The 27,945-nt window shown below is 39.1% G+C and overlaps 1 protein-coding gene across 1 annotated transcript in view; it reads right to left on the bottom strand.

Annotated features, from left to right (window-relative positions):
* Nucleotides 1–27,945, bottom strand: part of HHIP (hedgehog interacting protein) — a 147,855-nt gene that overhangs the window by 73,997 nt on the left and 45,913 nt on the right. Inside the window, exons 3-4 of the mRNA XM_073604458.1 lie at nt 18,777–18,933; nt 16,916–17,117 (exon numbers count right to left, since the gene is read on the bottom strand). Coding sequence (XP_073460559.1) covers nt 16,916–17,117; nt 18,777–18,933 — 359 coding nt within the window. The remainder of the gene's footprint in view (nt 1–16,915; nt 17,118–18,776; nt 18,934–27,945) is intronic.

Here is a 27,945-nt window from a genome sequence, read left to right as displayed (position 1 = left end):
TCTGTTTACACATCGTTGTTCTAGATACAGATGGGATTTCTACATTTTTTAAATGACTAAACGTTCAAAAAGGATTTGTATGCCTAACAAAATCAAAACAGGGATTATCTTGCACTGTGTGTGGGATACTGCAATAGTCTATACAGTGCATGAGAACGGAGCTGGCACTCAGCAGAGCAGCGCACACATTTCAGTAATAACAGGGTATGAGGCATACAATTTCAAGGAACACCCACACTGAAAATTATTCTTTCCAAACAGAGAATTGTTTGGGAACACGTTAGGTTAATTGGCTCCTTGGGATTCCTCTCAAGGAAACAGAGAACATTGAAATGTACACATGTGTATGTAAACCAATGAAGTATTATCTGCTTTGCTAGATTCGGCAATGCAAGATAATAGGAACAAAACTAAGAAAGAGAGAATTTCCTGAGTCTTCATGAACAGCATTCTTGGCCCGTGGGGTAGGTGAAAGGTGCTCCCCCACAAAAATGTTGGCCTTTCAGGCTTGTCGTGCCTCTACTCTTGTCATACTCATTAGGACTTCCACAAATAACACTTGAGAGGGATATCCAATTACAAGATGAACTCATGCATGAAGTGTGAACAACTCCTTATAGTACTGACAAAGCAATCCATCAGCTGTACAGTGCTAGGTTTATTGCACCTTACAGAAAACACTGTTTCATACAGACAAATCAGAATGCTGTTCAAATAGGTATTTACACAGAAAATGGTACACTAAGCATTCTGGACTTCTAAAAAAAATGGCAACTGGCCAAAAGCACATAGCTTGCAATCACTACAAACACTGACAGAACAACATGCAATGCCATGTACACACGGGTGGACTTTTCGGCATCAAAGGTCCGACGGTCTTTCCTACGGAGTTACCACGGACTTTCGACAGACTAGCTAACGAACAGACTTGCCCACACACGATCACATCAAAGTCTGACGGATTCTTACATAATGACGTACGACTGGACTAAAATAAGGAAGTTCATAGTCAGTAGCCAATATCTGCCCTAGTGTCAGTTTTCATCCGTCGGACTAGCATACAGACGAGCGGATTTCTTGATAGGACCTGGGTCCGGCGGAGTTCCAGCGGAAAGATTTGAAACATGTTCCAAATCTAAAGTCCGTCGACAGAAAAAGTCCTCTACAGGTCTGATGAAGCCCACACACGGTCGAATTGTCCGACGGATTCGTTCCGTCGGACCGGTCCGGTTGAAAAAGTCCAGCATAACTGCTATACTGATCATCTTCACCTGCTAAATTATAACACATGACTTCTATTATTTATAACATATGTGTTATAATACGATTTGCTACCATACATTTGTTATACCATGTACATACATATAAATAAATAGAACAGCAAACCTCGAGGCTCCTACCCTGTAGGTTGTCCGCCAGAGTAAATCTTCTTCTTACATGGTTCGAATCTTGGCCAGTTCAGCCGGAACAAGATTACGAATCATTAAAAGGGCAGGCTACCAGAATCGTTTATAGTTTTGGCAAGCAGCTGCTGTAGCCGCTAGCGATAAGCACTGTCTTCTCTCAGCGGAGACGGCTTCCCCAGTCTTCCCCCCGCCAGGAGAAGACAATGGCCCAGCAGGAGGGATTCCCACATCAACACTGTCTGTGTTGATGGGGGAATCAAGCAAATTTAGTTTCTGTAACCACGGGTTGTCATGGCCTTAGGCTGCCATACACTGGGGGGTTATTAACGAAAGGCAAATCCACTTTGCACTACAAGTGCAAACTAAAAGTGCAAAGTGCACTAGAAATTGCACTGAAAGTGCACTTGGAAGTGCAGTCGCTGTAAATCTGAGGGGTAGATCTGCAATGAGGGGAAGCTCTGCTGATTTTTTTATCCAATCATGTGCAAGCTAAAATGCTGTTTTTTATTTTCCTTGCATGTCCCTCTCAGATCTACAGTGACATTACTTCCAAGTGCAATTTCAAGTGCACTTTGCACTTGATCGGGAGTGAAACATACTAATCTCAGACACAGCCAGGCATCTAGAATTCTCAGAAGGAGGCCTACAATGGCAGCCCCCATACCTCTCTAGTGACGCTTTAGATCCACTATGCTGGTAACTAGCAATAGGCTGTAACAAAGTTGATATGTGAATATCAAATAACAGCAATTATTGATACATTTCTACAATTCATGAATTTGGTGTGTTTATGCAGTTTTTGTACAAACATTTTTTTCCCCCACAATATGCTTGATATAATGGGTACCCAGCACGCATATACTGTATGCAATCTGATCATTCTGGTAGATGGCAAACCTTTGCAGATCACACACAGGACACACATAGTCAGTAATGACAAACTTGCAGCCTATTTTGCCTGTTTAAGTGGAAGTCCAGTCTACTGTGCATGCTGACATCGTACAAGTATGGGAAAAAAAGCACTAGACCTTTTTATGTTGCCATACAGTAGGATGACCAGAAAGAAAGGTTTAGAACAGGAAGAGGGATCAGAACCTTGTTTTATGACTGTTCTACGAAACTGCTCCCAGAGAGGAAAATCATACTTTCGTTTTTTTGGCAACAAAAGATGCTCAAAACCTTTAGGTTGTCTTCATTTAGTCTGTGATCCCTAACCTGGGAGCACATCTCATATATCTCATACTTTTTTTTTAGAGATCACTGGCATCAGATCCAATGTTAGTTATTTGTTATCAATTAAGGGATAAGTTCACCTTTAGCAACATGATCCATATTACACCCATATTTGTGGGGTGTAACATTTAACATGTCAATAAAGCAACCTTAAGTAATGAGATGTCATCAGTACATCAGAATTGATCAATTTTCAGATACGCTATATTGCCAAAAGTATTGATACGCCTGCCTCTACAGAACTTTAATGGCACCCCAGTCTTAGTCCGTAGGGTTCACTATTGCGTTGGCCCACCTTTTGCAGCTATAACAGCTTCAACTCTTCTAGGAAGGTTTTCCACAAGGTTTAGGAGTGTTTGACCATTCTTCCAGAACCACATTTGTAAGGTCAGGCACTGATGGGGACGAGACGCGGTCTCTGCTCTAATTCATCCCAAAGGTGTTCTATTGGGTTGAGGTCCGGACTCTGTGCAGGCCAGTCAAGTTCCTCCACCTCAAACTCACTCATCCATGTCTTTATGAACCTTCCTTTGTGCACTGGTGGCAATATAGTGTATATATACCGTAGTTTGTGGAGGCTATAACTTTCCTACAGACTAAATAATATACACTGATTTGGGTTATTTTCACCAAAGAAATATAGCAGAATACAGTTTGGCCTAAATTTATAAAGAAAGAAAATATTTTTTGGGGGAAAATTTTATAACAGAACCGAAGAAAACATGTTGTTAATTAAAAAAATTTTATTTTTTTTTTTATTTAGTTTCTTTAGCAAAAAATAAAAAAACACAGTGGTGAATAATTACCATCAAAAGAAAGCTCTATTTGTGTGAACAAAATTCTAAAAACTTCATATGGGTACAGTGTTACATGACCGTGGAATTGTCATTCAACGTGCGAGAGCACTGAAAGCTGAAAATTGTTCGGTGCAGGAAGGGGGTAAAAGTGCCATGTATTGAAGTGGTTAATTCTATCCAGAAAATATAAAAAGGCAGAAGTTACCTTTATTATCATAGAGGAAGACTTTGCATTAATCTGCTTACAACGGCAATATACTAATTTACAAACTAGCACTATGGAAATGCATATCAGACAGAGCAAATAGGGCACTTTGTGGGGCATATGTATAGGCACACAGATTACAGCTACTTGAAGAAATATCTTCTCTGCACAGTCTACAATTGGGCCTGACTATGGAAGCATACGTATATGTAACAGTATCAGAAACATGTTTGGTATATCCACACCAAAGATGTCAAAAATACCATCAACACTATAACTGCAGTTCTAGCAGGGTTAAATTACCAGATGAATAGGATACCCAAGCTTACCCACAAAATTCCTTTGCAGCAATAACCACTGGTGCTCCTTTGAAACATCTGGATAGAGCCAATACAGCCCAAGGGAATGAACCTTGAAACAATTGGCAACCAAAGAATTTAATTATTAAATTCTGTTTTTAAAAATCTCATCTCAGCTCAGGAATAAACTCTTACATTTTGATACTATACACTCTAAATCCTCAAAATTTGTTAGCTTTTACCCTTCATTCTCAAAAGTAAAAAAAAACAATAGTTTTTACAATAAGAATAAAGGAGGATCACAGATAAAGGAGTATTTCCTCTCTAAAGCTGACAAAAAAAATGAACAAATTCCTCTATCCACATGAATGAGGCAGATGGAGGAAATACCCCCTAACAGGACATTGTATTCTGACAGCAGGACCAGCCACTGTCAACATACACTGATCAGTGGCTGCAGTTGCTGCTTGACAAACATTTTCAGTATTTCCCTTCGACAGAAGTCGATCAAGCAATCAACTTCTGTTGAGCAGGGGTGGCTACACACCTATCAAAATTTGCCTGGCCCAACCAGCTAAAGCTATCCCCAAGCTAGATGAGGAGATCCCATCCTTCTAAAACCTTGATTTCGAATGAATTTACTTGGTACCTAAAGTGGTTGTACAGGCAGAAGGTTTTTTTTTATCTTAATGCATTTTTCTATATTCAGCAACAGGTATACTTACCTGAGCCCATCTCTATCCAGCGTTGTCCATAAGTGCCACAGCTGTCCGGGACTTCCCCTCCTGATTGGATGAGACATAGCAGCAGTGCCACTGGCTCCTGCTGCTGTCAATCAGTCAGTGAACCAACGAGGAGTGAAAGGCGACGGGGCCGGGCTGCGACTCTGTGTCTGAATGGAGACATAGAGCTGCGGCTCAGCTCGGGTGCCCCCACAGAAAGCTGCTTGCTGTGGGGGCACTCAACAGGAGGGAGGAGCCAGAAGCACCGACAATGGACCTGAGAAGAGGAGGATCTGGGCTGCTCTGTGAAAAACCATTTCACAGAGCAGGTGAGTATAACAGGTTTGTTATTTTCATAGAAAAAAATGAGACTTTACAATCATTTAAAGACTTAAAGACACTTAAAGGTGTATGACAAATATGATATGTATGACAGGTAACTACAAATCAAAGAAATGCAACTCTGGAAGCTGTGATCAAAAAAGGCAAGCAGAGGACAAAACACTAGACACGTGGTGTCCCTGCAACTGATCCTTCTCCATTATCTACTTAACATACTTTGTTCTGCACTGTACTAGAGACAAAAAGAGCCCCAAAACAAAATCTTTAGATTCTTAAGAGAGATTAGAAGAGTTTAATGTTTTTTAAATTTTAATTTGCACAGAAAAGCAACAAAATTTTTCAGGGGTCAACAAATCCCCCGTTATCAGGGCTACTAAAAAATAATGAAAACAAGAAAAAACAAAAACTGAAGAAACAGTTCTAGAACGTATTGAAGAATGAAAACACTAACATTTACTTCTAAAATATGAACAGTGAAAGGTGTCAAAATCACCATTGATATTGAGACTTAACACAAAATGTGCATCAAGAGTTGAAACAGGTGTTGTGCATTTTGAGGTAAATCATTAAGACAATAAAGCTTTTAAATAAATGACAGCATAAAAAAACAGTAAAATAACCACATTGAGTAAACACAGAATTGTCTACAATGTGTTTAAAATCAATAAATATATTTAGTGACCAATGTAAATTGCTGAACTATGAATGAAATAGGGTAACAATTAGAAAAACAAAATAGAATTATGTAGGTATGTGTACTTTGCAACAAAACAGAAAGAATAATAATAAAATGCAGACATATCTGATTTGAAAAATCCAAAAACACAAACAAAACCAAAACAAAAAACGTCATTATTTATGCATAAAAAAAAATAAATAAATAAAAACATCAATTTGAACTTGATCCATAACCAGAATTGCTGGAATGCTATTATTCTCTACCCAATATTACTAATATTCTGACACTTCTAGATGTTATAGATGATATATAACCCAGTTGTTCAAGATTCAAAATGTTAAAGCTCTAGCTGAGCCTTCACAAAATTCGGTCCTGGAGCTGTACTGCAGAACAGGGTTCTTTGTGCAAAAAGTGCTACAACTTATGTTCACTGGTTTTTGAGAATAGTTCTGAAGGAGTTGACTAGAAGAAGGCCTTCATAATTTACCTTACAGCTATTAAGGTCATATCTTCGGGCCAGGTAATCTACAGTGATTTAAGCCCCTTATTCTATATTTAGCTTAGGCTCTAGCCTGTGCATAGATGGCACAGGTGCGTAAGCATTTACAAGCAAAATTTACTCCTTTGGATGGGTGGAGTTCGTCACATTCTTCTGTTGCATTGCTGAATTGTGTCTATGACCAATGCACAAATGTTAACAAAATGACAATGCAACGCAATGACAACAGTGGTTCTGATAAGGACTGAGTAGTGAAATCCTTAGAGTTCTGGAGACAGTAAAAATATCTAGCTTTATCCAATAAATACCGAAATATAATTTTGTGTGTGCATGCCTTTTTAATGATGCCAGAAATTAGACTAATTTAAATGAATAGGGTAACATTTTAAATTTGATAGTAAGAGTACAGTCTACTTCTGAGTTCTTGTGGACTACCTCTGAACATGCAAATTTCATAACAATAAAAATGGGAGTTAACCTAATTGTTCAAAGTTGCCCATGAGGAATGAGGTAATTGCAGCTGGAGTCACATAAAATGTCCTGGCAAAAGATCATAAACAAGCCTACCAAGTTTCATAGATATGAATGTCTGCAGATTTAATACTTATACCATGCACACTTTCAAGAAAAGTCAACTGTCGTTGCCACTCAGATGTCTAAGGTACATATTGGACGTTTAATATGGCAAGCCTAACTGTGCTCCATATCTGTGGTCTTCATGCATGCTGCTAATTTCAATCAACTAGAATATGTAATACGTAATTGTTATGTGGGAAGATACTCAAGTCACAAGTCTCTATTTAAAGATCTGCTTATTGCGCAGGGCAAATATTTAGTCAAGCACTGCAACCGGATCACTTCTTTCTTTATTCCTTTTTTTGAATGTCCTTATTATCTAAAAATGTATTTTGTTTATGATTGATATATTAAAAAACATTCTGTCTCACTATTTATTGTACCTTTATGATTATGTTAGTTATAATTAGCAATATGAATAAGCAGCCACCACAGTCATTACTGCCAAATCCAAAAGTTATGTTCCACATTTGTAGCACATAACGTTGTAATTGGCGGGAACAGGTATGTGTGTGAAAAAGGGTATTGAAATAAAAAGAACTATGTTTTGGATATAGAATGCTGTATTGTCTTGACTAACAAATTATCAATAACAGGACCTGTAAGCACTTATACAAAAGGTCATCAAAGTTCCAAACTTCAGAATCAAGACACTTCATTAACTCCCCACATTCTATAAAAAAATCATTAAAAACAAGGCATTGTCCAATTTTGTCAAGCCAGCCCATTTGAGCGTGGGAACTTGGGACAATCCATGCAAATTTGAGTATAAACAACAAGCCAATATTCAGCTCTATGTTGGAGCTAATGATTATAAACTATATTAACTTAGGGAGTTAAGCCTTGTTTTTTAAAAACTGACAGCTCAGGTCGGAGCCACTGTACTAACAATCTGATGTTAGTGCAACAATCTCCCCTGCTGTTCTATTGTGTTCTGACAGGGGGCGGCTCCCCCGCCAGAACACTCTGGCCATTGGCTGAGAGCGCTGATTGGGAGCCAGTCAGCAGACCTTTTTCTTTTCACAGAAGCCGGCCAAACGGACGAATGTTGGACGGTTTCTATTAAACCACCCGATGCCATCCGACATCTAACCTGTGTGTACTAGGCTTAAGTGTGTTCTGCATACATTTTTTTAGCTAACTCACCATGTTCCACCACAGAAACCAAGGGTCTTGGGAAGGAGTGTCACCTTTTAGTGGACCTGGGTTAAGCTTCTTATGCTACAACCAAAGAAGAATTTATCTGAAAATTGAGAAGCATGAGATTATTTTTTACCCAATCTGGCTGGCACGGGAATGTGAAAGATTTTATGTCTAAAGGCACTCTCTGACTTTTCCAGAAATCTACTGCCTGACTTTTTCAAAGAAAACAAATACTAGCCAGCAGATTATTATTGCTTTCCCCCAAGACATAATAGCATCAGGGATCTCTTTATGCTTGTCCCTATCTCCTCTATAGGCTTATATGTGAATATCTGGTCCTATAAATAAATGCATGCATGCGCATGTTAACAAAATAGTTCTGACATATCTTCAGCATTCACACATGATCAAATCTATGTGTAGCTTAAAATGAACCTATGAGAAGGATAGGTATATTCAAGTATCTACATATTTTTAACAGCAGAAAATGAGTTTTGAATCAAGCCCTCACTGACTTCTGAATATGCAGGCAGTGTGGTGTAAATTATTCTCAATGTTTACAGTAGAAGCACTTAAGTTCTTCATTCTCTCATAACCTTCTAGCAGTGAACACGAAAAAAGTGCTCTAGAAAAGGGGCAGCAGGGTGAGCTAAATTGTTGAAGGAATGAACTTAATCACTACAGTGATTCTACTGTAAATTTTGAGGATAAATTGCTCCATAGTGCCTGCAGCTAAAAGGGCCCTTGAAGGCTTGTTTTAAGTGCATTTCAGAGAACATGCAGGACGGCTTTCAAAGTTTTTGCAAAACATTTTCAAACCTATAGCTTCAACCTCTTTCTTTTCAAGTGCAAGAGGTCTTTTGTGGTGATTCAAAATGGGTTTGATTCCTACTTTTACAGTTTTCTGTATGTGACAATAATATTTTATTTTTTTCATTTGATGATCACACCCCCCAAGTGTCTCCTGTAATTAAATTACATTTGTTTTTCTTTGTAGCCAATGCCCTTCATTCTCCTTTTAACTAGGATGTCTGTCTCTGTACTGTGCTAACTTTCAAACAGCTGGTTTCCAAAATCAAATTGCATATCCATGGTAAAGCACTACTTTCTTTGTATTGGGGCAAATCATGTCTCTCGCGAGTGTATATAGTTGAAAAAATCTTGTTAGACTATGTCACTGTAGACTGATATTGTACTGTGTTATAAGGTTTGCAATCCACAAGAACCCCTAGGCATTTACTGGACAATATGATTGTCCTTGTCTGGCTATTTTTGGATCTTTAAGTTCCCTGTATTTATCCACACTGAATCTTATTAGCCATGCAGTTTCCAAACTGACAAGTGTGTCTATGTAAGCTTGCAAATCGGATGCATTTTCCATGGATTAAACTACACTACAAAGCCTTGTGTCATTTGAAAATACAAAAATATTAATTTTAATCCCAAGCACTAAATAATTTATAGACAAGGTACATTTTTTGTTTGTTTTTTTGCATGCTAAATTCCTGACTTTCCACTTTGGAGACTCCCCATCACTTCCTGTAATGGTGACTGCATAGGAATAAAGAAAGCAATAAAACCTGACAGAGGTTCAAACCCTTTCCCAATTAATCATAAGCTTTGTTGTACTTCTCCTTTCACTATTCAGTCACTGGATCCATAATGACTTGGGCTCAGAGCAAGTAAGTTGAATTATGCTGGCTTTCAGAGCAAGGACATCTAATGGCAGAAGGAAAAACAGGGGGGAATATCTGAATTATCGGAGTATATCGCAGCAAAAGCTGTTTTTTATGTTATCTTTAAAAGAGAAGTATGGGTTTCCTTTTTTTTTTGCTTACATCTATTGTATCTAAGCTGCTGATATCTAAACATCTTTCCAGCCCTCTCAGAAGTGCCCCCATTCTGTTAAAATTGAGCTAAATACCTGTGGGAGGGTCTACAGACTTTCATACAGTATAATACCGACAATGGTCTGGCTCTGGAGTCTGGATCCAGCCACTTTTCTGTAATTTTGATTGATTGATGTCCTCTCTCTGCTCTCCTGAGACTTCACAGAATGTAGCTGCTCCCCCTCCCCTCCCTTCTCTCTCCTCCTCCTCCTTCTGTCTCTCCTCCCCCTCCCCTTTCTCTCTCCTCCCTCCATTCTCCCCAGCAGCATGTTTCAATGGTCAGAAGGGTCGGCAGAGATAAGAGCACTTCAGTCAGTGACTAGGGTAGAAGAAGTCACTGATAGTTCTGTGTATGTAAATGTCCTCTACATATTATCTACAAGAGTGAAAACAATATATTTGTAAAGCAGAATACACATATGGATGTGACAGCACACAGGCATTCCATGCATTACTGGTGTAGTAAAATGAAATAAAATCAGAGCTAACATGGTGAATGAATCCTTTTATGGACTATCTGGATTTTTATATGAGACAATGAAACCTTCCATTCACATCTACTTGTATTTTCATACTAAAGCCCAGAGCTCCTCAGACATGGACAGAGCTTTGCTCCCCCATAATTGGTGTATTACCTAGTACCCCTATAGTAATAATGTTTCCTTCACTGTAAATAGAGTATTACAGGATCACATACTGTACAGTGCCGTCACATGCCGTACAGTGTCATTACATGTTGTCCAGTGCAATCATATGCCATACAGAGTCATTACATGCCGTACAGTGTCATTACATGTTGTACAGAGCCATCACATGCCGTACAGTCATTACATGTTGTACAGTACCATCACATGCCGTACAGAGTCATCACATGCCATACAGTGCCATCACATGCCGTACAGTGTCATTACATGTTGTACAGTGCCATCACATGCCGTACAGTGTCATCATAGTCATCACATGCCGTACAGAGTCATCACATGCTGTACAGAATCATCACATGCCGTACAGAGACATCATATGCCGTACAGTGCCATTCATTGCCGTATAGTGCCATTCATTGCTGTACGAAGATGGGAATGATGGGACTGTATAGGAGTACAGCGACAGAGGGATAATTTGTATGTACCATAAAGGAGACTCTGGGGACATATCGGGGATCATTTTAGATGTGGGGGAGTTGTCAGTCTCCCTCTCCTATGTACTGTACACAGGTATGTTTTCTACACGTAGCACTGTGTACATTTCAGAGAAGACACACAGGGCACAGGTCACTATGCTCCTCACCATGTCTCCTCTTCTGATATAACACAGTGCTATGTGTAGAGAGATTACCTGTGTTCATTTCTGGACATGAGAAGTAACTCTCCCCCCTCCCCCATTGGCTGGAGGAGACGCTGATACAGACTTTGAATGAGTGAGGGGAGAGGGAATTTGGAGGACACAGGAACATCAAAGCCAAATGGAGAGGAGAGCTTGCAGATAACACACTGTCTCTTCTTCCGAGTTTTAGCTGGGGACATGCTATCATGGAAACAGAGGCATGTGAAGAATGTGCCTGTTCTAAATAGCAGCCTGGGTGTGCACCTCTTCACCAAACACACCCACATGTCCTCCAGAGGGAGGGTGAGAAGGAGAGTCTGGATTGTGGAGATGTTTCCACCCTCTGGAAACTGTTGAACTGAGAAAGAACCGTTACAGGCTTCAAAAGACTATTCTGCAAAAATTAAGGACTGCGGAAAGAAAGAAATGCAATGCAGGTACGAGGGTAGCATGTAGTACCTATTTTTGCATTCCCACACTTCTCCTTTAAATTGGCTAATCTTTTTTTTTCATTTTTGACTGGAAACCTGCTTGACTTTACACATTAGGTATTTGTAATGAACTGTGCCATATGCATTAGTCCAAAGTCCAAAAATAGTACATCCATATTCGTCCCGTCTAAATTTCTTACTTCCTCATAAAAAAGTAGATTTGTATAACAATGTCTGTTGGTCCTTTAACATTCCCTTAAATATCTTTGTAAAAATGTTTTTCAAATATTAATTTTTATTTGGCTTTCATTTTGCTCATATAACTCAGAATGAGTGGTGTGAATTAAATTTCAATTCTTAGCTTTAAACTGATGCTAATTCAGTTTCAGAAGGTTGTTTTGGCTATCAGAGAGCAAGTGGCCACAAGAGACAAAAACCTTTTAGCTGGGAACGGATGGGCACACCGATGGGTACTGGAACTGGACAAACTTTGATCAGTGGCCCCCTCATTCGATCAAGTTTTGCTGAAGACCTTGGTGGAATTTGTTTGCCGAACAGAAGCTGCATCCAATCAGATGCAGCTGCTGTTTGAGTATTTTGACAGCCGGTGTGGCCACCTGTAGAAATACAAAGGCTGCAGTGGGAAATTCATCCATCCGCAGGTTGAAAAAATATCCGTTTATGGCCAATAAAAAGGATGACCAAAGGTAAAACGTTTAAAAAAAAAACTGTTAGGTTTTTATTGCGGTCTGTACCTCCATTAGGTAGATTCACCCTCTCCATTTTTCCTGTTTACTGTTACAACCAAAAGCGAAGGAAAATTCCAAATTTTTGGGTGTCAACAGAACAGGAATAGAGAGAAAATGTTCCATTATGATCACTAATTCTGGTGACAAAAAACACTAACAGGAGTTTTAACCCTCCCTTACTCTATCCAAAATGAAAAGCGTGCCTTTATCTATACCTTAGGTCTATCACCTACAAGAACTGTTAGATAATTCTTCATTATTGCGAGAAATATATAGCTTGTGACTTGTGTATATGAAAATGCTACTTGTCTCTGACTTTCCGAGTCATTGGCCTGAATCAAGTATGTGGATATTTGAATACATTATAACTTTACTGGTCCCAAACTATTACTTTAGTTAAAACATTGAATCCAGAGAGATTGAGACAACTAAAAGTTAAGGGAGTTTACCAATGATAGTTCTTTTAGTATAGGTTTCCTTTAATGAGTATAAATCCTAACAATAAACTTCTCTTATTTTCTCCCTTTTTGCTCTGGTAAACAAACAATTGAAAGTGTTTTGTTATATCTGTTCGATAAGTGCAAAAAATTACCTAATTATCAGTTATTATGATTATAGATGGGCAAGTGGGTGGATTTGAATAGTTTAGCCCCCCAAAAAATGAGCAAGGCTGACATTACTCAGGCCACAAAAAGGTTGTGCTTTGTTAGAAAATGTGGGCATTTCTGGCAGATCAATGGGTATTTTTCGGTACTTGCATGGTCTTTGAAGGAAAAAAAACTTAGGGAAATGTTCATATATTGCTGATATATGCTGCATATGTTTTTTTTATTTCCATTGTGCTTTGACATACACATTAAGTATACCTTTGCAGCTATCCTGTTGTGCAATATTACCACTGCTGGAGCTCAAAACAGCCCTGAATAACTAAGTGGAAAACATCCCATAAAAAAAGATATATTTGTTAGGAAAATTACTCATTTTGAAAAGTAATGTCAATAAATTTACATAAGGTTTGAAAGCTGTAGTAAAAAATGTCTTGTTATTGTTTCGGCATCTTTACACACTTGCTAAGCAGCACCTTGCTGCAAGAAAATAATTATTCCACTTGTACTCTTGAAACCACATAATGAAAAACACATGCACTCAATCTGTTTGGTCGAAAGACATGCCACACAGCACTAAGCTATGTGAAATAATCATATCCATGAACACACATTGAGATAGAGTGACTTGAACAAGATAGTGGAAATATTTTGGCAGACATTAAAGTAAATAGCTGTGAGAAAGCTAATACCAACTCATTGAGTTCCAGGGTAACCAGATCCTCCCACAAGGATGCAAGTGAGTTTAACCTTTTGAAATAATTGAAATAACAGCATTATGTCTAATTTCAAAGTCCTCACCTATATCATGCTTTTCAAATGCTTTCTTGTTCTTAAGTTGGCATGAACATTTGGCTGTTTCCCATAGCAGCAATTACATTTTAGCACCATGTTGCTTGTATTTATATTTCATTCATTTACTCGCCACTATGAAAATCCAAAGGAGCAAAAAGAAGAAGCCTTGTGTATGTTTTAATGCCTGGTACACACGATCAGAAAATCGCACATTAAATTTTCGCTTCTGAAGCGATCGTACGATAATTAGATCGTTAGTACAGAGCTTTCGAGAGCCAATCAAGACAGTTCATCCGATATTAGATCGGACATGCACAAATTTTTTTTTCGTACGTTACCAGATCGTACTATTTTAATTTAATCAGTACAGCTGTCGTTTGAAAATGAAATACAAGTGCATTACAACACATGACATCACTTTCAAATTTTTATTCTGTCGTACGAGAATTTTCGTGACTTTAGTAAACTCTTCAGATTCGATCTGAGATTAGCATGCAAAAAAAAAAAAAAACGGACGATCATTCTTCCAATAATCTCATTGTGTGTACCGGGCTTAAGTCACCCTGGTCAATGCTTACACAGGGCTGGGGACTTTCAACTCACCCCACCCTCAGGTGACAGCACTGATGCCTAGCAATTGGCTGCTCAAGCATCCATCCCAAGTCACATGCTCCCCCATACAGGAAGAACATGGTAGTTCCACTAATTTACAGCAGCCAAATAGAGCGGTTGGTGAGCAGAGGGAAAGTGAGCTTGCAAAGAGGTGGGGTAGGCTGGGTACTAATGTAAATGTATTATTTTGTCTTGTTTTTGCTAAGCATAGATACATGTTAAATTAATACTGGTGATAAGATATTTTGACTAGTATAGGGAAAAGGGTTGCATAAAGTTTCCTTACTTTAAAACTTTCCACCAGGTAGTTAAGGCAGATTTGTTTTTTTAAAGTCTTGTCCGCTTGCGAATATAAAGACCTATTTAGATATTTATTTAGAGATGATCTTCAAGGGCATAGCACCTTACATGATATGCGCATTATTAGTGGCACTGGTAGGTTGAGCCATCCACTAAAGCAGGCCACACATGGTCGAATTTTGAATAAATTTTCTTTTCAAAATCAGAAAGTTCATTTTTTTGTGATCTGATGATGCCACCATTGATTTTCGAAAGCCTTCAATTTCACCTCATGTTGCTACAGAAAAGTATTTTAGTGGGCGGGAGTCTTCTTTTCTCTCCATAAATTATCTTTTCTTATTATATTTCTCGCACGATTCTCCCATCATTGATTAGAAAATCGTTTGTTTCCAACATGTCCGATTCCTCAAATTTGATTGCCGCACGAAAATCGTGCGTTGTTGCAGCCCACTAATGGTGCGAAAATCGTACGAAAATTCTTTGATACGATTTTCAAAAGAAAATTCTTTCGAAATTCGAACTGTGTATGGCCAGCATAAGGTCTTATATCTATCAGAATTTTTTTAGTGATAATGCCCAGCTGGTGTACCCATGATTATAAACAGACAGAATCTGATTTAATGTGGCAACAAGCAAACAAAACTGGAAAACCTTTAACACCTGTACATTTGGCAAGACCTATAAAATTGCAAATAGGACTAAGGAATGTAGACACTGTCATTGCTTTTTATTTTCAATAATGAAGGTTTATTTGTTAAAACTGATATTTAGCTCCCACCTACATAATAAGCTCTCCCTTTGCATAAGGTATCTGGCCAGATTGTGATTGTTACAGTAATACAACCCCAATTCCAAAAAAGTTGGGAAGTTGTGTAAAATCTGCATAAAAACAGAATGCAATGATTTGCAAATCTCACAAACCAATATTTTATTCACACTAGAGAATATATCAAATGTTTAAAATGTACTATTTTAAGAAAAAAATAAGGCAATTTTGAAATTGATGGCAGCAACACGTCTCAAAAAAGTTGGGACATGACCAAGTTTACCACTGTGTAGTATCCCCTCTTCTTTTTACAACACCCTGAGAACGTCTGGGAACTGATGAGACCAGTTACTGGAGTTTTGGGAGAGGATTGTTGCCCCATTCTTGCCTGATAAAGGATTCTACCTCCTCAACAGTCTTGGATCTTCTTTGTTGCATTTTTTTTGTTTAAAGATGCACCAAATATTTTCCATTGGTTCAAGGTCTGGACAGGCAGGCCAGTTAAGCACAAAAACCTCCAAAAGTGGGAGAGGAGGGGGAAGGAGGTGTTAGAGCAGAACTTCCTTTTTAGGGTAAAATCCTGCTTCAACTTGCATTTTTTGATGCCACGGCAAACTGTGGTCACAGACAGTGCTTTTTGGAAGTATTTCTGAGTCCATGCAGTGATGTCCATCATAGAATCATGCCTGTTTTTAATGCAGTGCCATCTGAGGGCCTGAAGACCACCGACATCCAATATTGCATTTCGTCCTTGTCCCTCGCACACAGAGATTTCTCCAGATCCTCAAAATCGTTTGATGATATGACGTACTGTAGATGATAATCTATTATAGTCTTTGTAGTTTTACATTGAGGAACATTACTCTGAAATTGTTCAACGATTTTTAGACGCATCTTTTGACTTATTGATGAACCTATGCACATCTTTACTTCTGAGACACTCTCACTCTCTAAGATGCCTTTTTTTGCCCAGTCATGTTACTGACCTGTTGCTAATTAACCTAATTAGGTGCAAAATGTTCTTCCAGCTCTTCCTTGTTGCTATCTTTTTGTTGCTTTGTCCCAACTTTTTTGGGAGGTGTTGCTGCCAAAATTACCTTATTTTTTTCTTAAAATGGTACATTTTCTCAATTTAAACATTTGATTTGTTTTCTATTTTTTATTGTGAAAAAAATATGAATTTATGAGATTTGCAAGTCATTGTATTCTATTTTTATTAGATTTTACACAGCGTCCCAACTTTTTTGGAATAGGGGTTGTATTGTCAGTTGAATTGGGGTTGTATTGTCAGGCTGAATGTCAGTTACAACTAACTATTTCACTTCCAAGGTAAGGAAGGACACAGTAAGCCTTAAATTAAACAGAACAAAAACTTCATCACCGAAAGGACCAAGAAGAGCACCCTCCTCCCCTATCCTTTTCCTTCACAGGATTATATTTATTTCCTATTTACAAGTGTACAGTAGTTTAATCAGTGCATTAAGTATATTAACACATCAAAACTACAGACATAATAATAACTTGAAGGGACAATGATATCTGACCTTAATTCCACACTGAACCACTTTGTGTATGTCCAGAAAAGGCTCCTTTACTAAATCACCTTCAGGAGTAAGAATCTTCACATGGCCTTCCCTTTCAAGGATGAAGAGACGGTGTGATCCATCTCCACTGTGCATTGCTCCAACAGGCTGTCTCAGGCCTCTGATAACCTCCTGTATGCAGAAGCAGTTGTGCTTGTGTTTCCTACAAATTAATAAAAAGATGTTAAAATGATGCAATGCACATAGTGCAATGAAGAGTATTTCTAAATATAATTTATAGTTAACAACAGCCTTAGAAACAATAATTTATATAACAGTTCTGTTGTTTTATCCATCAGGTGTTTAGGTCTTTGGAACACTACTTCTGATAAGTAGGACTTTGAGATGTGGTTAGGACCTGATGGAGTTCTTGAATTGACCCCTCATAACCATTTTCCTTTGACAGTGCTCTAGTTCCTAATCGTAGTGGGTTTTACAAAGATAAGAGGCCAAGGGACAGTAAGGTATTGTACACCAATAGAGGCCCAATTTGGACATTCTCTTTCAGTCTTCATCTCTGTGTTGTCTGCCATCACGTTTTGAACTCTGAAGTCTGTGACATAATCTTGTAAACTACAACTATCAGAGTCATTTTACACTTCTTTCCTTGAAATGTTAGTGTGGTACAAGGATACTTTAATGTCTGGACAGTGTTAAGGCAGAAATGTAAGTATACAAGGTAGTATAATGTTGCTGTTGCTGACAGAGGTACAGGGGGGTGCTGGCTTAAAAAAGATGTAAACCCTAACTGGGTTACATTTTTTTAAGCTAAAGCATTGTGAATCATAAATATATGCTTTTTTTTATTAAAACACTTTTTTTCCATTATTTTATTCTTTCTTGCATCTCAGTGCTGCTTGATTTCTTCCATACTATTTCAGTCACTTTCTGTCCACATGTACTTACTCTAGCTTTGGCTGCACATCATCGCTTTGGACCAGCAGACATCGGTGGACAATACTTTTGCAATGTATGTCAGCAAGGCAGCTGAAATCTTTACTATTGATGATGAGCTTGGGTTTGATCCAAACCTATGTTTGGCCAAACCCAGAATGAATCAGCTTCCAGAGGGAGAATCCTCACCCAACAGTATTCACCAGCGGTGCATGTAACAGGGTGACAACACAGGGTAACAAACTGGGAAGACAGTTGCCACCTTACAGCAGTGCCTACACAAAGACCTTTGTAACAGAATCACCTGGTATCCTTTTAATTAAGAAGGTTGAAAACAACTTTTGAAATAAAATAATATATTAAAGCTTAAGTAATATTTGAACAAATGAAAACCCTGCAAACTTTACAGGGAGAATACAGGTGGCATGAATCGCTCCTGCAGCCAGCTGAATATAGGTGGCATAAATTCCAATAGTGAGATGGTGCTCGGAAGTGTGAGAGATTTTAGAGACTTAGGTTGATTCACACCAACAATTTCCACCCATAAGAGGCAATTGATTGAATTTGCAGTCAGCTAAATTAGGAGTCTACAAGGTATTTAAAAAGATATCACAGCAATTGCCATTGTTATTTTCCTGTTAAAAACATTCACAATAGTTTGATATTTCATTGCAAATGAAATCTATAAACAAGAATGCGGGAGAGCTCTGTGGGTCGGAAGTACATACTAACAACTGAGAAAGCATGACGAGCATCCAAAATATTAAAAAGGCATTTGTTCCCAGGCAATCACATAAACAGCAGATGAGCAAAACATCTGGAGGGCACAGCTGCTAAACATCAGGCCAGACCACGTTAATTTACTGTCAAAACCACAAGAAGATGTCCGTTTTTTTAAAAAGATTAAAGTGTATTTATCTATATGAACCTGCTGATCTCTTCCACTTTGTCATACTCCTCCATTTGGTCCAAGTAATTTGATGCTGGTCCTCGCACTTGTTTTCTTGGGAAGTCTGGGAAGCACAGTCCATTGTCCCTCATCCCGTGATAAAAGCAGAACTCATCTGCAGTGGTTTGAAGTAACCCTACAATGCACAAGAGGATGGATGGTTAGATCAAAAAAGCAATTCCAAGATATAAGTAGGTAGCATCTAATCTGAATTTTGTGATGTACAGCACCCTCTTTGGCATGCAAAAATATGTGCAGGATTTGGTATTTTCTCCTTGGACCATTAACAAATTTAACTCACCTTTCTCTGATCTGGGTGCATAAGTTCAAATGACCACCTAAATCCAATGACCACAGTCTGCAGCAATTCTCACAGACTCTGGCTAAACTGACTTGTTTAAGGAGGCAGCCTCTGAAAAGTCTACAGGGATTGAATGTAGAGGCACTGCAAGAAAATGTCAGCCAGAGTCTGCATACATTTCTGCATGCCATGGCTATTGAATTTAGGTGATCATGGGGTGTGGAAGAGTGGGTTATAGGTTTAAATTACCCCTGCTCTTTTAAATATACGCATAGCTAGCTCTTAAGATTAATTTCAGGCATTTCAGGCATTTGAATTATCTATACATAACTTTAATTTAAATGGTACAAAAACAGGCAAAATGTCATATTCTTAAGAATCTCTTGTTTGACCCATGCAATGCCATCATGCCCTCTTGCACCTCAATGCTGGCCAGTGACCACTACAGTAATAGGCCAATAGAGAGCTTGGATTGGGGGGGGGGGGTGCAGCAGTCATCACCAGACTGAGGATCACCAGTTAGCGCATCCTGGGATTTGGTGCATTCACAGTATTTTAGACATCTGTATGTATGTGCAGACAGTTAGGAATATATGTCACATAACACATATATACAGTAGGGTGACAGGTGTTCTACAAGGAGTGGGCTGGCTATCAGGCAGGTTATGGCAAGCTGACCCATTGCACAATTCATCTTGAGCTTTCTTTTCTACCTGCTCTGTTAACAAATTGCAGAAATACAATAGAGGCTTTTAAGTTCCTTTTGGCTCCTGTACTTTAGGAACAATTTTTACATTTGATGATATAATGCCTGGTCAGGGGTGTGTGACACATACAGGGTCTGGTAGTCTTTGACTGTCACTTAAAATGGTCCAATAAACTTAGATAGACTATATGTAAAGAATATGTAATATAAAGATTTCTGATAAAAATCCAAAATAATGTTGAAGGTAGTGGGCTATTACCAACCCTCTTTTTTTGTTTTAGGCTTTATTCACATGGGTCTCCTGTGTTGATCTAGGAAAATATAGCATTTATTCTGCATTTATATGCAAAAATATATTATGCAAAATTCAATCTGTTCCTGGATGCACAGATTTTTGTTTTTTTGTAAATGCAATTAAACTGAATGCACCTGAATACAAGTATACACACAGTGTGCATTATACCAATGAAAACCATTACATGCATTAGAAATGACCTCTAAACACATATAATCACATTTATGTCATTACTCATGTGAATAATCAAATAAAGGGTTGGAATTTGGAACAAACATGATATCAATATGTGAAAAGTCACTTGTGCTGTAGTCTTGCTCCAGGTCAGAGGCTTCCAAGGTAGTGAGGCCAGAATCTGATGAGAGCTCTGGAGCTAAAACCTTTATAAATCAAGTCAGCAATAATTATGGCAATAATTATGGCTCCCATAATTAAACTCTGACGGGTTCACTTGAAGAAGTCTTAAATCTTTCATTTGACTTTACCAACACAAAAACCCTACACGTGAGACTTTTTAGACATACATGTACAGTAGCTCACAAAAGTGAGTACATCCCTCACATTTTTGTAAATATTTTATTATATCTTTTCATGTGACAACACTGAAGAAATGACACTTTGCTACAATGTAAAGTAGTGAGTGTACAGCTTGCATAACAGTGTAAATTTGCTGTCCCCTCAAAATAACTTAACACGCAACCATTAATGTCTAAACCGCTGTCAACAAAAGTGAGTACACCCCTAAGCGAAGCCAGCTTCCCTCCCGGTGTCATGTGACTCGTTAGTGTTACAAGGTCTCAGGTGTAAATGGGGAGCAGTTGTGTTAAATTTGGTGTTATCGCTCTCAGTCTCTCATACCGGTCACTGGAAGTTCAACATGGCATCTCATGGCAAAGAACTCTCAGAATCTGAAAAAAAAGAATTGTTGCTCTACATAAAGATGGCCTAGGCTATAAGAAGATTGCCAAGACCCTGAAACTAAGCTGCAGCATGGTGGCTAAGACCATACAGTGGTTTAACAGGACATTTTTGTAAATATTTGATTATATCTTTTAATGTGACAACACTGAAGAAATGACACTTTGCTACAATGTAAAGTAGTGAGTGTACAGCTTGTATAACAGTGTAAATTTGCTGTCTCCTCAAAATAACTTAACACGCAACCATTAATGTCTAAACCGCTGGCAACAAAAGTGAATACACCCCTAAGTGAAAATGTCCAAAATTGGGCCCAAAGTGTCAATATTTTGTGTGGCCACCATTATTTTCCAGCACTGCCTTAACCCTCTTGGACATGAAGATTACCAGAGCTTCACAGGTTGCCACTGGAGTCCATGACGATATGAGCTGGTGAATGTTAGAGCATCACGGAGCTGGAGACATGCTTGGCCAGTCCATCATCTTTACCTTCAGCTTCTTTAGCAAGGCAGTGGTCATCTTGGAGGTGTGTTTGGGGTTGTTATCATGTTCGAATACTGCTCTGCGGCCCAGTCTCTGAAGGGATGGGATCATGCTCTGCTACAGTATGTCACAGTACATGTTGGCATTCATGGTTCCCTCAATGAATTGTAGCTCCCCAGTGCTGGCAGCACTCATGCAGCCCCAGACCATGACACTCCCACCACCATGCTTGACTGTAGGCAAGACACACTTGTCTTTGTACTCCTCACCTGGTTACTGCCACACATGCTTGACACCATCTGAACCAAATAAGTTTATCTTGGTCTCATCAGTCCACAGGACATGGTTCCAGTAACCCATGTCCTTAGTCTGTTTGTCTTCAGCAAACTGTTTGCTGGCTTTCTTGTGCATCATCTTTAGAAGAGGCTTCCTTCTGGGATGACAGCCATGCAGACCAATTTGATGCAGTGTGCAGCGTATGATATGAGCACTGACAGGCTGACCCCCCACCCCTTCAATCTCTGCAGCAATGCTGGCAGCACTCATACGTCTATTTGCCAAAGATAATCTCTGGATATGAGGCTGAGCATGTGCACTCAACTTCTTTGGTCGACAATGGCGAGGCCTGTTCTGAGTAGAACCTGTCCTGGTAAACCGCTGTATGGTCTTGGCCACTGTGCTGCAGCTCAGTTTCAGGGTCTTGGCAATCTTCTTATAGCCTAGGCCAATTTTTATGTAGAGCAATAATTCTTTTTTTCAGATCCTCAGAGAGTTCTTTGACATGAGGTGCCATGTTGAATTTCCACTGACCAGTATGAGAGAGTGAGAGTGATAACACCAACTTTAACACACCTGCTCCCTATTGACACCTGAGACCCTTTAACACTAACGAGTCACATGACACCGGGGAGGGAAAATGGCTAATTGGGCCCAATTTGGACATTTTCACTTAGGGGTGTACTCACTTTTGTTGGCAGAGGTTTAGACATTAATGGCTGTGTGTTGTTATTTTGAGGGGACAGCAAATTTACACTGTTATACAAGCTGTACACTCACTACTTTACATTGTAGCAAAGTGTCATTCCTTCAGTGTTGTCACATGAAAAGATATAAAAAAATATTTATAAAAATGTGAGGGGTGTACTCACTTTTGTGAGATACTGTATGTTCTTAAACTTTCCAATGTAAGGGAGCCATGTCTCATTTCATGTTACAGACATAAATAAAAAAGTATTAATGAGCACTGTAAAACTTCACTTTCTTGATATACATGGTGTAAGAGTAATTAAGTAACTCTGGAAATGGATAAAATGCTTACTTTCTGCAAAGCCTGGTGACATCTGAATTGTCTTTCATGAAAAATCTAATGTAAACTGCATAAGGAAAAGTCATTTCAAGATATCTTTTCAGTATTGCAGTAAATCCAGTGCACATGGCACAGGTTCACAGACACCTCCCACTGACATCTTTAAAAACCCAAGCTATACCAGTAATATTTACTAATTTGTTCCACTGGCCTGACTCGGTAACATTCAAACACTGTCTTAAAATTTAAAAGCTATGAGTAAACCACAAATCATGTTAACACCATTCAACGTCAAGTAGCATCAAGTAAGTCCTCCTAAATGCTCAGTTCAATTTGTTAATCTACATGTTCTTCCTTATTTAATTATAGGTTGTGCACTCTGTTATTAAATTGTTAACAGCATCACTACATAATTTGAATTCTCAGAAGGGGGTGTTGTAAGTTGTTTTTAATATTATTTAGCTGTAGCTACTACTGCTGTCATCCTTTGGAATTTGCCACATCTCTGGCTTTCATATTGATCTTCATTTCTAGGTAAATAAGAATGAATTCCGTATCTGCATACTTGCTTTGGTTCAGTAGTTCTGAAAGTATTGACAGCCAGACAACTTAAACTGTCAGAAGGCGAGGTTTACAACAGCGTCCTGTGCATTTCTTATGCACTGGTTATATTTAAAGTAGAACAATTTGCATTCAACAGTTAGGAAAAATTAGAACTGCAAACAAATGTCACTGCTCCAAAATTAGCTTGTATCGCTCTTTCCAGGCATTATACAGATGAAGGCTTGGGAGCCCAGCTTCGCTCCATGTATCTCCATCCAAACATGCAAGAAAACCCCACACCGATTATGTCACTGGTCATTAAAAGTTTAATTCAAGATGTAAGACACAAGCATGCTGCCGTCCCCATCTCCAGACCGCCCACCTCTGACATGCTTCATACTTACATGCCTAGTAAGCTGGGCTTTAAAAGTTCCCTTGGGGAGCTTTTAAGTCCAGCTCGGGACTCCAGATCCCCCTGCTCGTTTTCCCCTTCATTTTTTCATTGGAGAAAATGCCCCCCCACCCCACGGTGACCATTTACCTGATCCTCCTTACCCTCTGGTGGTGGGTGGCCATTCTTCTGTGAGTCCAGGGCAGAAGGCATGTCCTTTATACTCTGTGCTTACAGAAAGTTGGTTGAATGCCCCTGGGTATCATTCAACCTAATAAAGGAGCAGTGCTGTATGATTGAGAATGCAACTCTGCAGGTGACAGCACCAGAGAGGAGGTGTGTATTGCAGCCGGGGATGCTTTTGTTGGGGACTGTGATTTTGTATTTTGTGACCAAGCTAGGCTTTGAAGCGTATGTAAAGGCATATAAAGTAATTAAGCGTGATAGCTTAGCGCCACTTGTAAACAATGTGTGCAGCCTTTTTGTCGTCGTTGCCCTTATTTGGTCTTATTTAACCTGGTGATACTGCCAACAAGAGTACTTTCTGTCACAGGGTGACAATGCTGACCCTGTAATTTAGTCACACTAAGCAACTTAGTGTGACCACACATTCAGCCTGTAATTCTTCAAGCTTTAGAAAAAAAAAGAAAAACTGGAAGCTGACTGGTTTCCATGCACAGCTTCCCTTAGATGTTGGACTCTCTAGTTTTAGTAAATCAACCCCACTGTGACAGCTATTGCAAAAATATAATAACGAAGATTTCCTTTCCTAGTCATGTTTGCTTAAAAACCTTGCTGTCACATAGAAATTTGGCCTGGGACTTTTTGGGCATTCCCTTTGGGTCATAAGTGAGATAGGTCCCATGCCAGCAGAATGTGTTAGACCTCATCTGTCCAATGGTATAGTTAGGGCCTCAGATTTGCAGATAGAATTGACCTTCATATACAGTTATAACAGTGTTTGTTTCTGAAATCAGTATTAGGTTTACCTTGTTATTGCCATACTGCCTTAACCAATTTTCCTCTGCAGGGCTTTCATTCTCATTTATCAGCCCTTTTAATACTACTGATATGTCAGTGAGCTTTATGCCAAGTTAGAATAGATCATTACTGGGAGGAGCTGGAGAACCCAACATCTCAGTGGCTTCCTAGGAAGTCAGATCTACATGTGTTTTCTGGTATACAAGTTTGCCACTCAAAAAACAGACTGTACAAACAATTGATTAGGACTTAAAAAATATTTTCATTGTACAAGAAACCAAGAGCCGTTAAAGGGTAGTCAGACATGCATTCATGATTTCAGTAGTTGAATGCTGATATTATATTGGGACCATATTGGGATGGTCCACACACACAGACTAATTGCATTTGCCTATGTGCTGAGCAAGCACTAGTGTCTTATAAGTGGTTTTACTCTTTGTTTTTAATGTTTCTATTAAAGATGTTTACCCTCTTGTATTTTGATTAATACTCTATCCTGGTGACCCTGGGAAATGATGATTGATATCAAACAGAGGTAGATCTGCATTAGGGTACAAAAAACTTGTAGCTTTAGAAACACTTTAAGATGAACACTGAATTAAATCATCTGATGCTGTGGGTTATCCCTGCACTCTCTGCCATTGGATTTTGCACTGATAAGATTGCACTCCTCTGGGAGTACTTTTTTGGACTATTGCCTGTTTGCAGTTAACACTTAGGTGGTTGGTTATCAGTATAACTAAAATAACAGAAAAGTTTAGAAAGTGGTTCTCATGGCTAATGCTAGCTGGGCCTACAGTTGTTTTTGCAAGTTAGACACTGGACATATTACATTTATATACCCCAGGTCAATGAAGAACCTTTAAGTCTGGCAATGAGCACACCAATATATTATACTGTACTTAAGAGCATTATTAATGCTTAGTGGTTCATTTGTATATCGTACCACAGCCTCCCTGTTGCAAAAGTCAATGTACTTCTATGCTGAAGAACTGTTCATCTCATAACAGCTGAAAAATTGTTGTTGGTGTTCATATCTGTGCCTAGAAAATTTTAATCTAATGCCGTGTACACACGGTCGGATTTTCCAACGGGAAATGTTCGATGGGAGCCTGTTGTCAGAAATTCCGACTGTGATGTAGGCTCCATCGGGCATTTTCCGTCGGAATTTCCGACAAACAAAATTTGACATCTGTATCTCAAATTTTCCGACAACAAAATCTGTTGCGGAAATTCAGATCGTGCGTACAAAATTCCGACGCACAAAATTCCACGCATGCTCGGAATCAAGCAGAAGACCCGCACTGGCTATTGAACTTCATTTTTCTCGGCTCGTCGTACGTCAACCGCGTTCTTGACGTTCGGAATTTCCGACAACATTTGTGTGACCGCGTGTATGCAAGACAAGTTTGAGCCAACATCAGTCGGAAAAAAACATGGATTTTGTTGTCGGAATGTGCGATCGTGTGTACGCGGCATAAGAGGGCGGTAGATTGCACAGCGCAGAACCATATGACAGGAGGCTGCTTTCAGGCCACAAGTGTGAATGGTGTCTTGTTTCTATTCAGTAAAACACAGATTAAAATCATAGTGAGAGCAATTTCTATTTCCTTCACAGCATTAGCAGTTCATTGACATATTACTTGTCTGGATTTTCTATTAAGGCAGGAACATCTGTGCTGTGCTGCACTGCCCTCTGCCTGTTTTTTATACATTATAAGAATCAAGAAATGTTAGTGCTTTTCTAAAGTACCCATTTTTCTTCTGACATGAAAGGCGATCGCCAGCTATTTAATGCAAAAAGACTAGCGTTGCGTATCTGCCAATCAAGTCAATTCAACACGGTAGTTTATCTAAAAGGTTTCATTGTATACATCCTGTATTGCGCTATTAAAATCTCAATTTGAAATTACTAGAAGCACATTGATTATGCGAAACAATTTTAAAACAGATTTGATCTAGCCTGCAAATTAAATGTAGTTGTAGATGGAGTTTTACAATTAAATATTGTAACGAAAACACACAAAAAAAAGTCCAATTATCAATATGACATTGAAAAAAAACGGGACAATATATATAAAAAAAAAAAAGCTACAGCTCCCATTCATAGTTCTATTTTTGTTATCTCTTACTTCTGCACTAATTATTAGCATCTGACTCTCGTTGATTGTGTAGCATGTGATTGCTGGTCTGTCTTCTTCCAGTACAGAGCAGCATGGCTCTGTACAGTGCTAGAGTTATGCTTTCATCTGGTTATCCTTCAGAGCAGCCTGGGTGGTCACAAAAAGCACTTGACATCTTGATGCACTTCAGCAGTTTTACATATACACAGCCTTTGTAGAAAAATAAATTTGTCATTCGTCACCACATATGTTGATCTGGGGAGTGAAGTTCCAGCAGCGCTGGCTCCTGTCTGTGTTCATCTATACCGTATTCTCACGTATTGCTTTAACCCTTTCCACCACATAACAGACAGCGTATCGATTTTATTGCAAAATGATTTGTTTTAAGAGTAAACACAATTTCTATTCAAGAAGACAGATCTTGCACAGCCAAGAGTTCCAGCGTATTGAGAAACACAGCCCTCCTTAAACTGATTGTAAAGGGATTTTTTTCTACAACAAACATGTCATGCACAGAGCAGCCCCAGTCGTCCTTTTCTCGGGTCCCCCTGCGATGCTCCTGGCTCCACCCCTCTGATGAGTGCTGCTGACACTCCTGTGGGCTTGATCCTGAGCCGTGCTGTGTGTGTGTCAAATAACACGCTCTCTCCTCATAGGCTGTGACTGACAGCGGCAGGAGCCAATGGCTCCCGCTGCTGCCTCTAGTGGGGAGGGAAAGAGGGAGCAGAGAAAGGTGCTGCTCTCGGGCACAGTGCTGGATCGAGATCGGGCTCAGATAAGTACAAAGCCAGGCTGGGGAGGGAGCTGTACACAGAAGGTTTTTAGCTTAATGCAATGCATTAAAGTAATTGTAAAGGCTTAAATAGTTTTTTTTTTATAACAAACATATCATACTTACCTGCTCTGTGCAATGGTTTTGCACAAAGCAGCCCTGGTCCTCCTCTTTTCGGGTCCCGCTGACACACAGAGAGAGGCTCAGCCCCGCCCCCTCTTCACTGGCTGTGATTGACAGCAGCCAATGGGAGTCAGCCAATGGCTCTCACTGCTGTGTCTGAGCCAATGAGGAGAGAGAGAGCATAGAATACATTAAGTTAAAAAAAG

This window comes from Aquarana catesbeiana, linkage group LG01, assembly GCF_042186555.1.
Source record: "Aquarana catesbeiana isolate 2022-GZ linkage group LG01, ASM4218655v1, whole genome shotgun sequence".
Lineage (NCBI taxonomy): Eukaryota > Metazoa > Chordata > Amphibia > Anura > Ranidae > Aquarana > Aquarana catesbeiana.
This window is presented reverse-complemented; position numbering and strand designations above follow the sequence as displayed.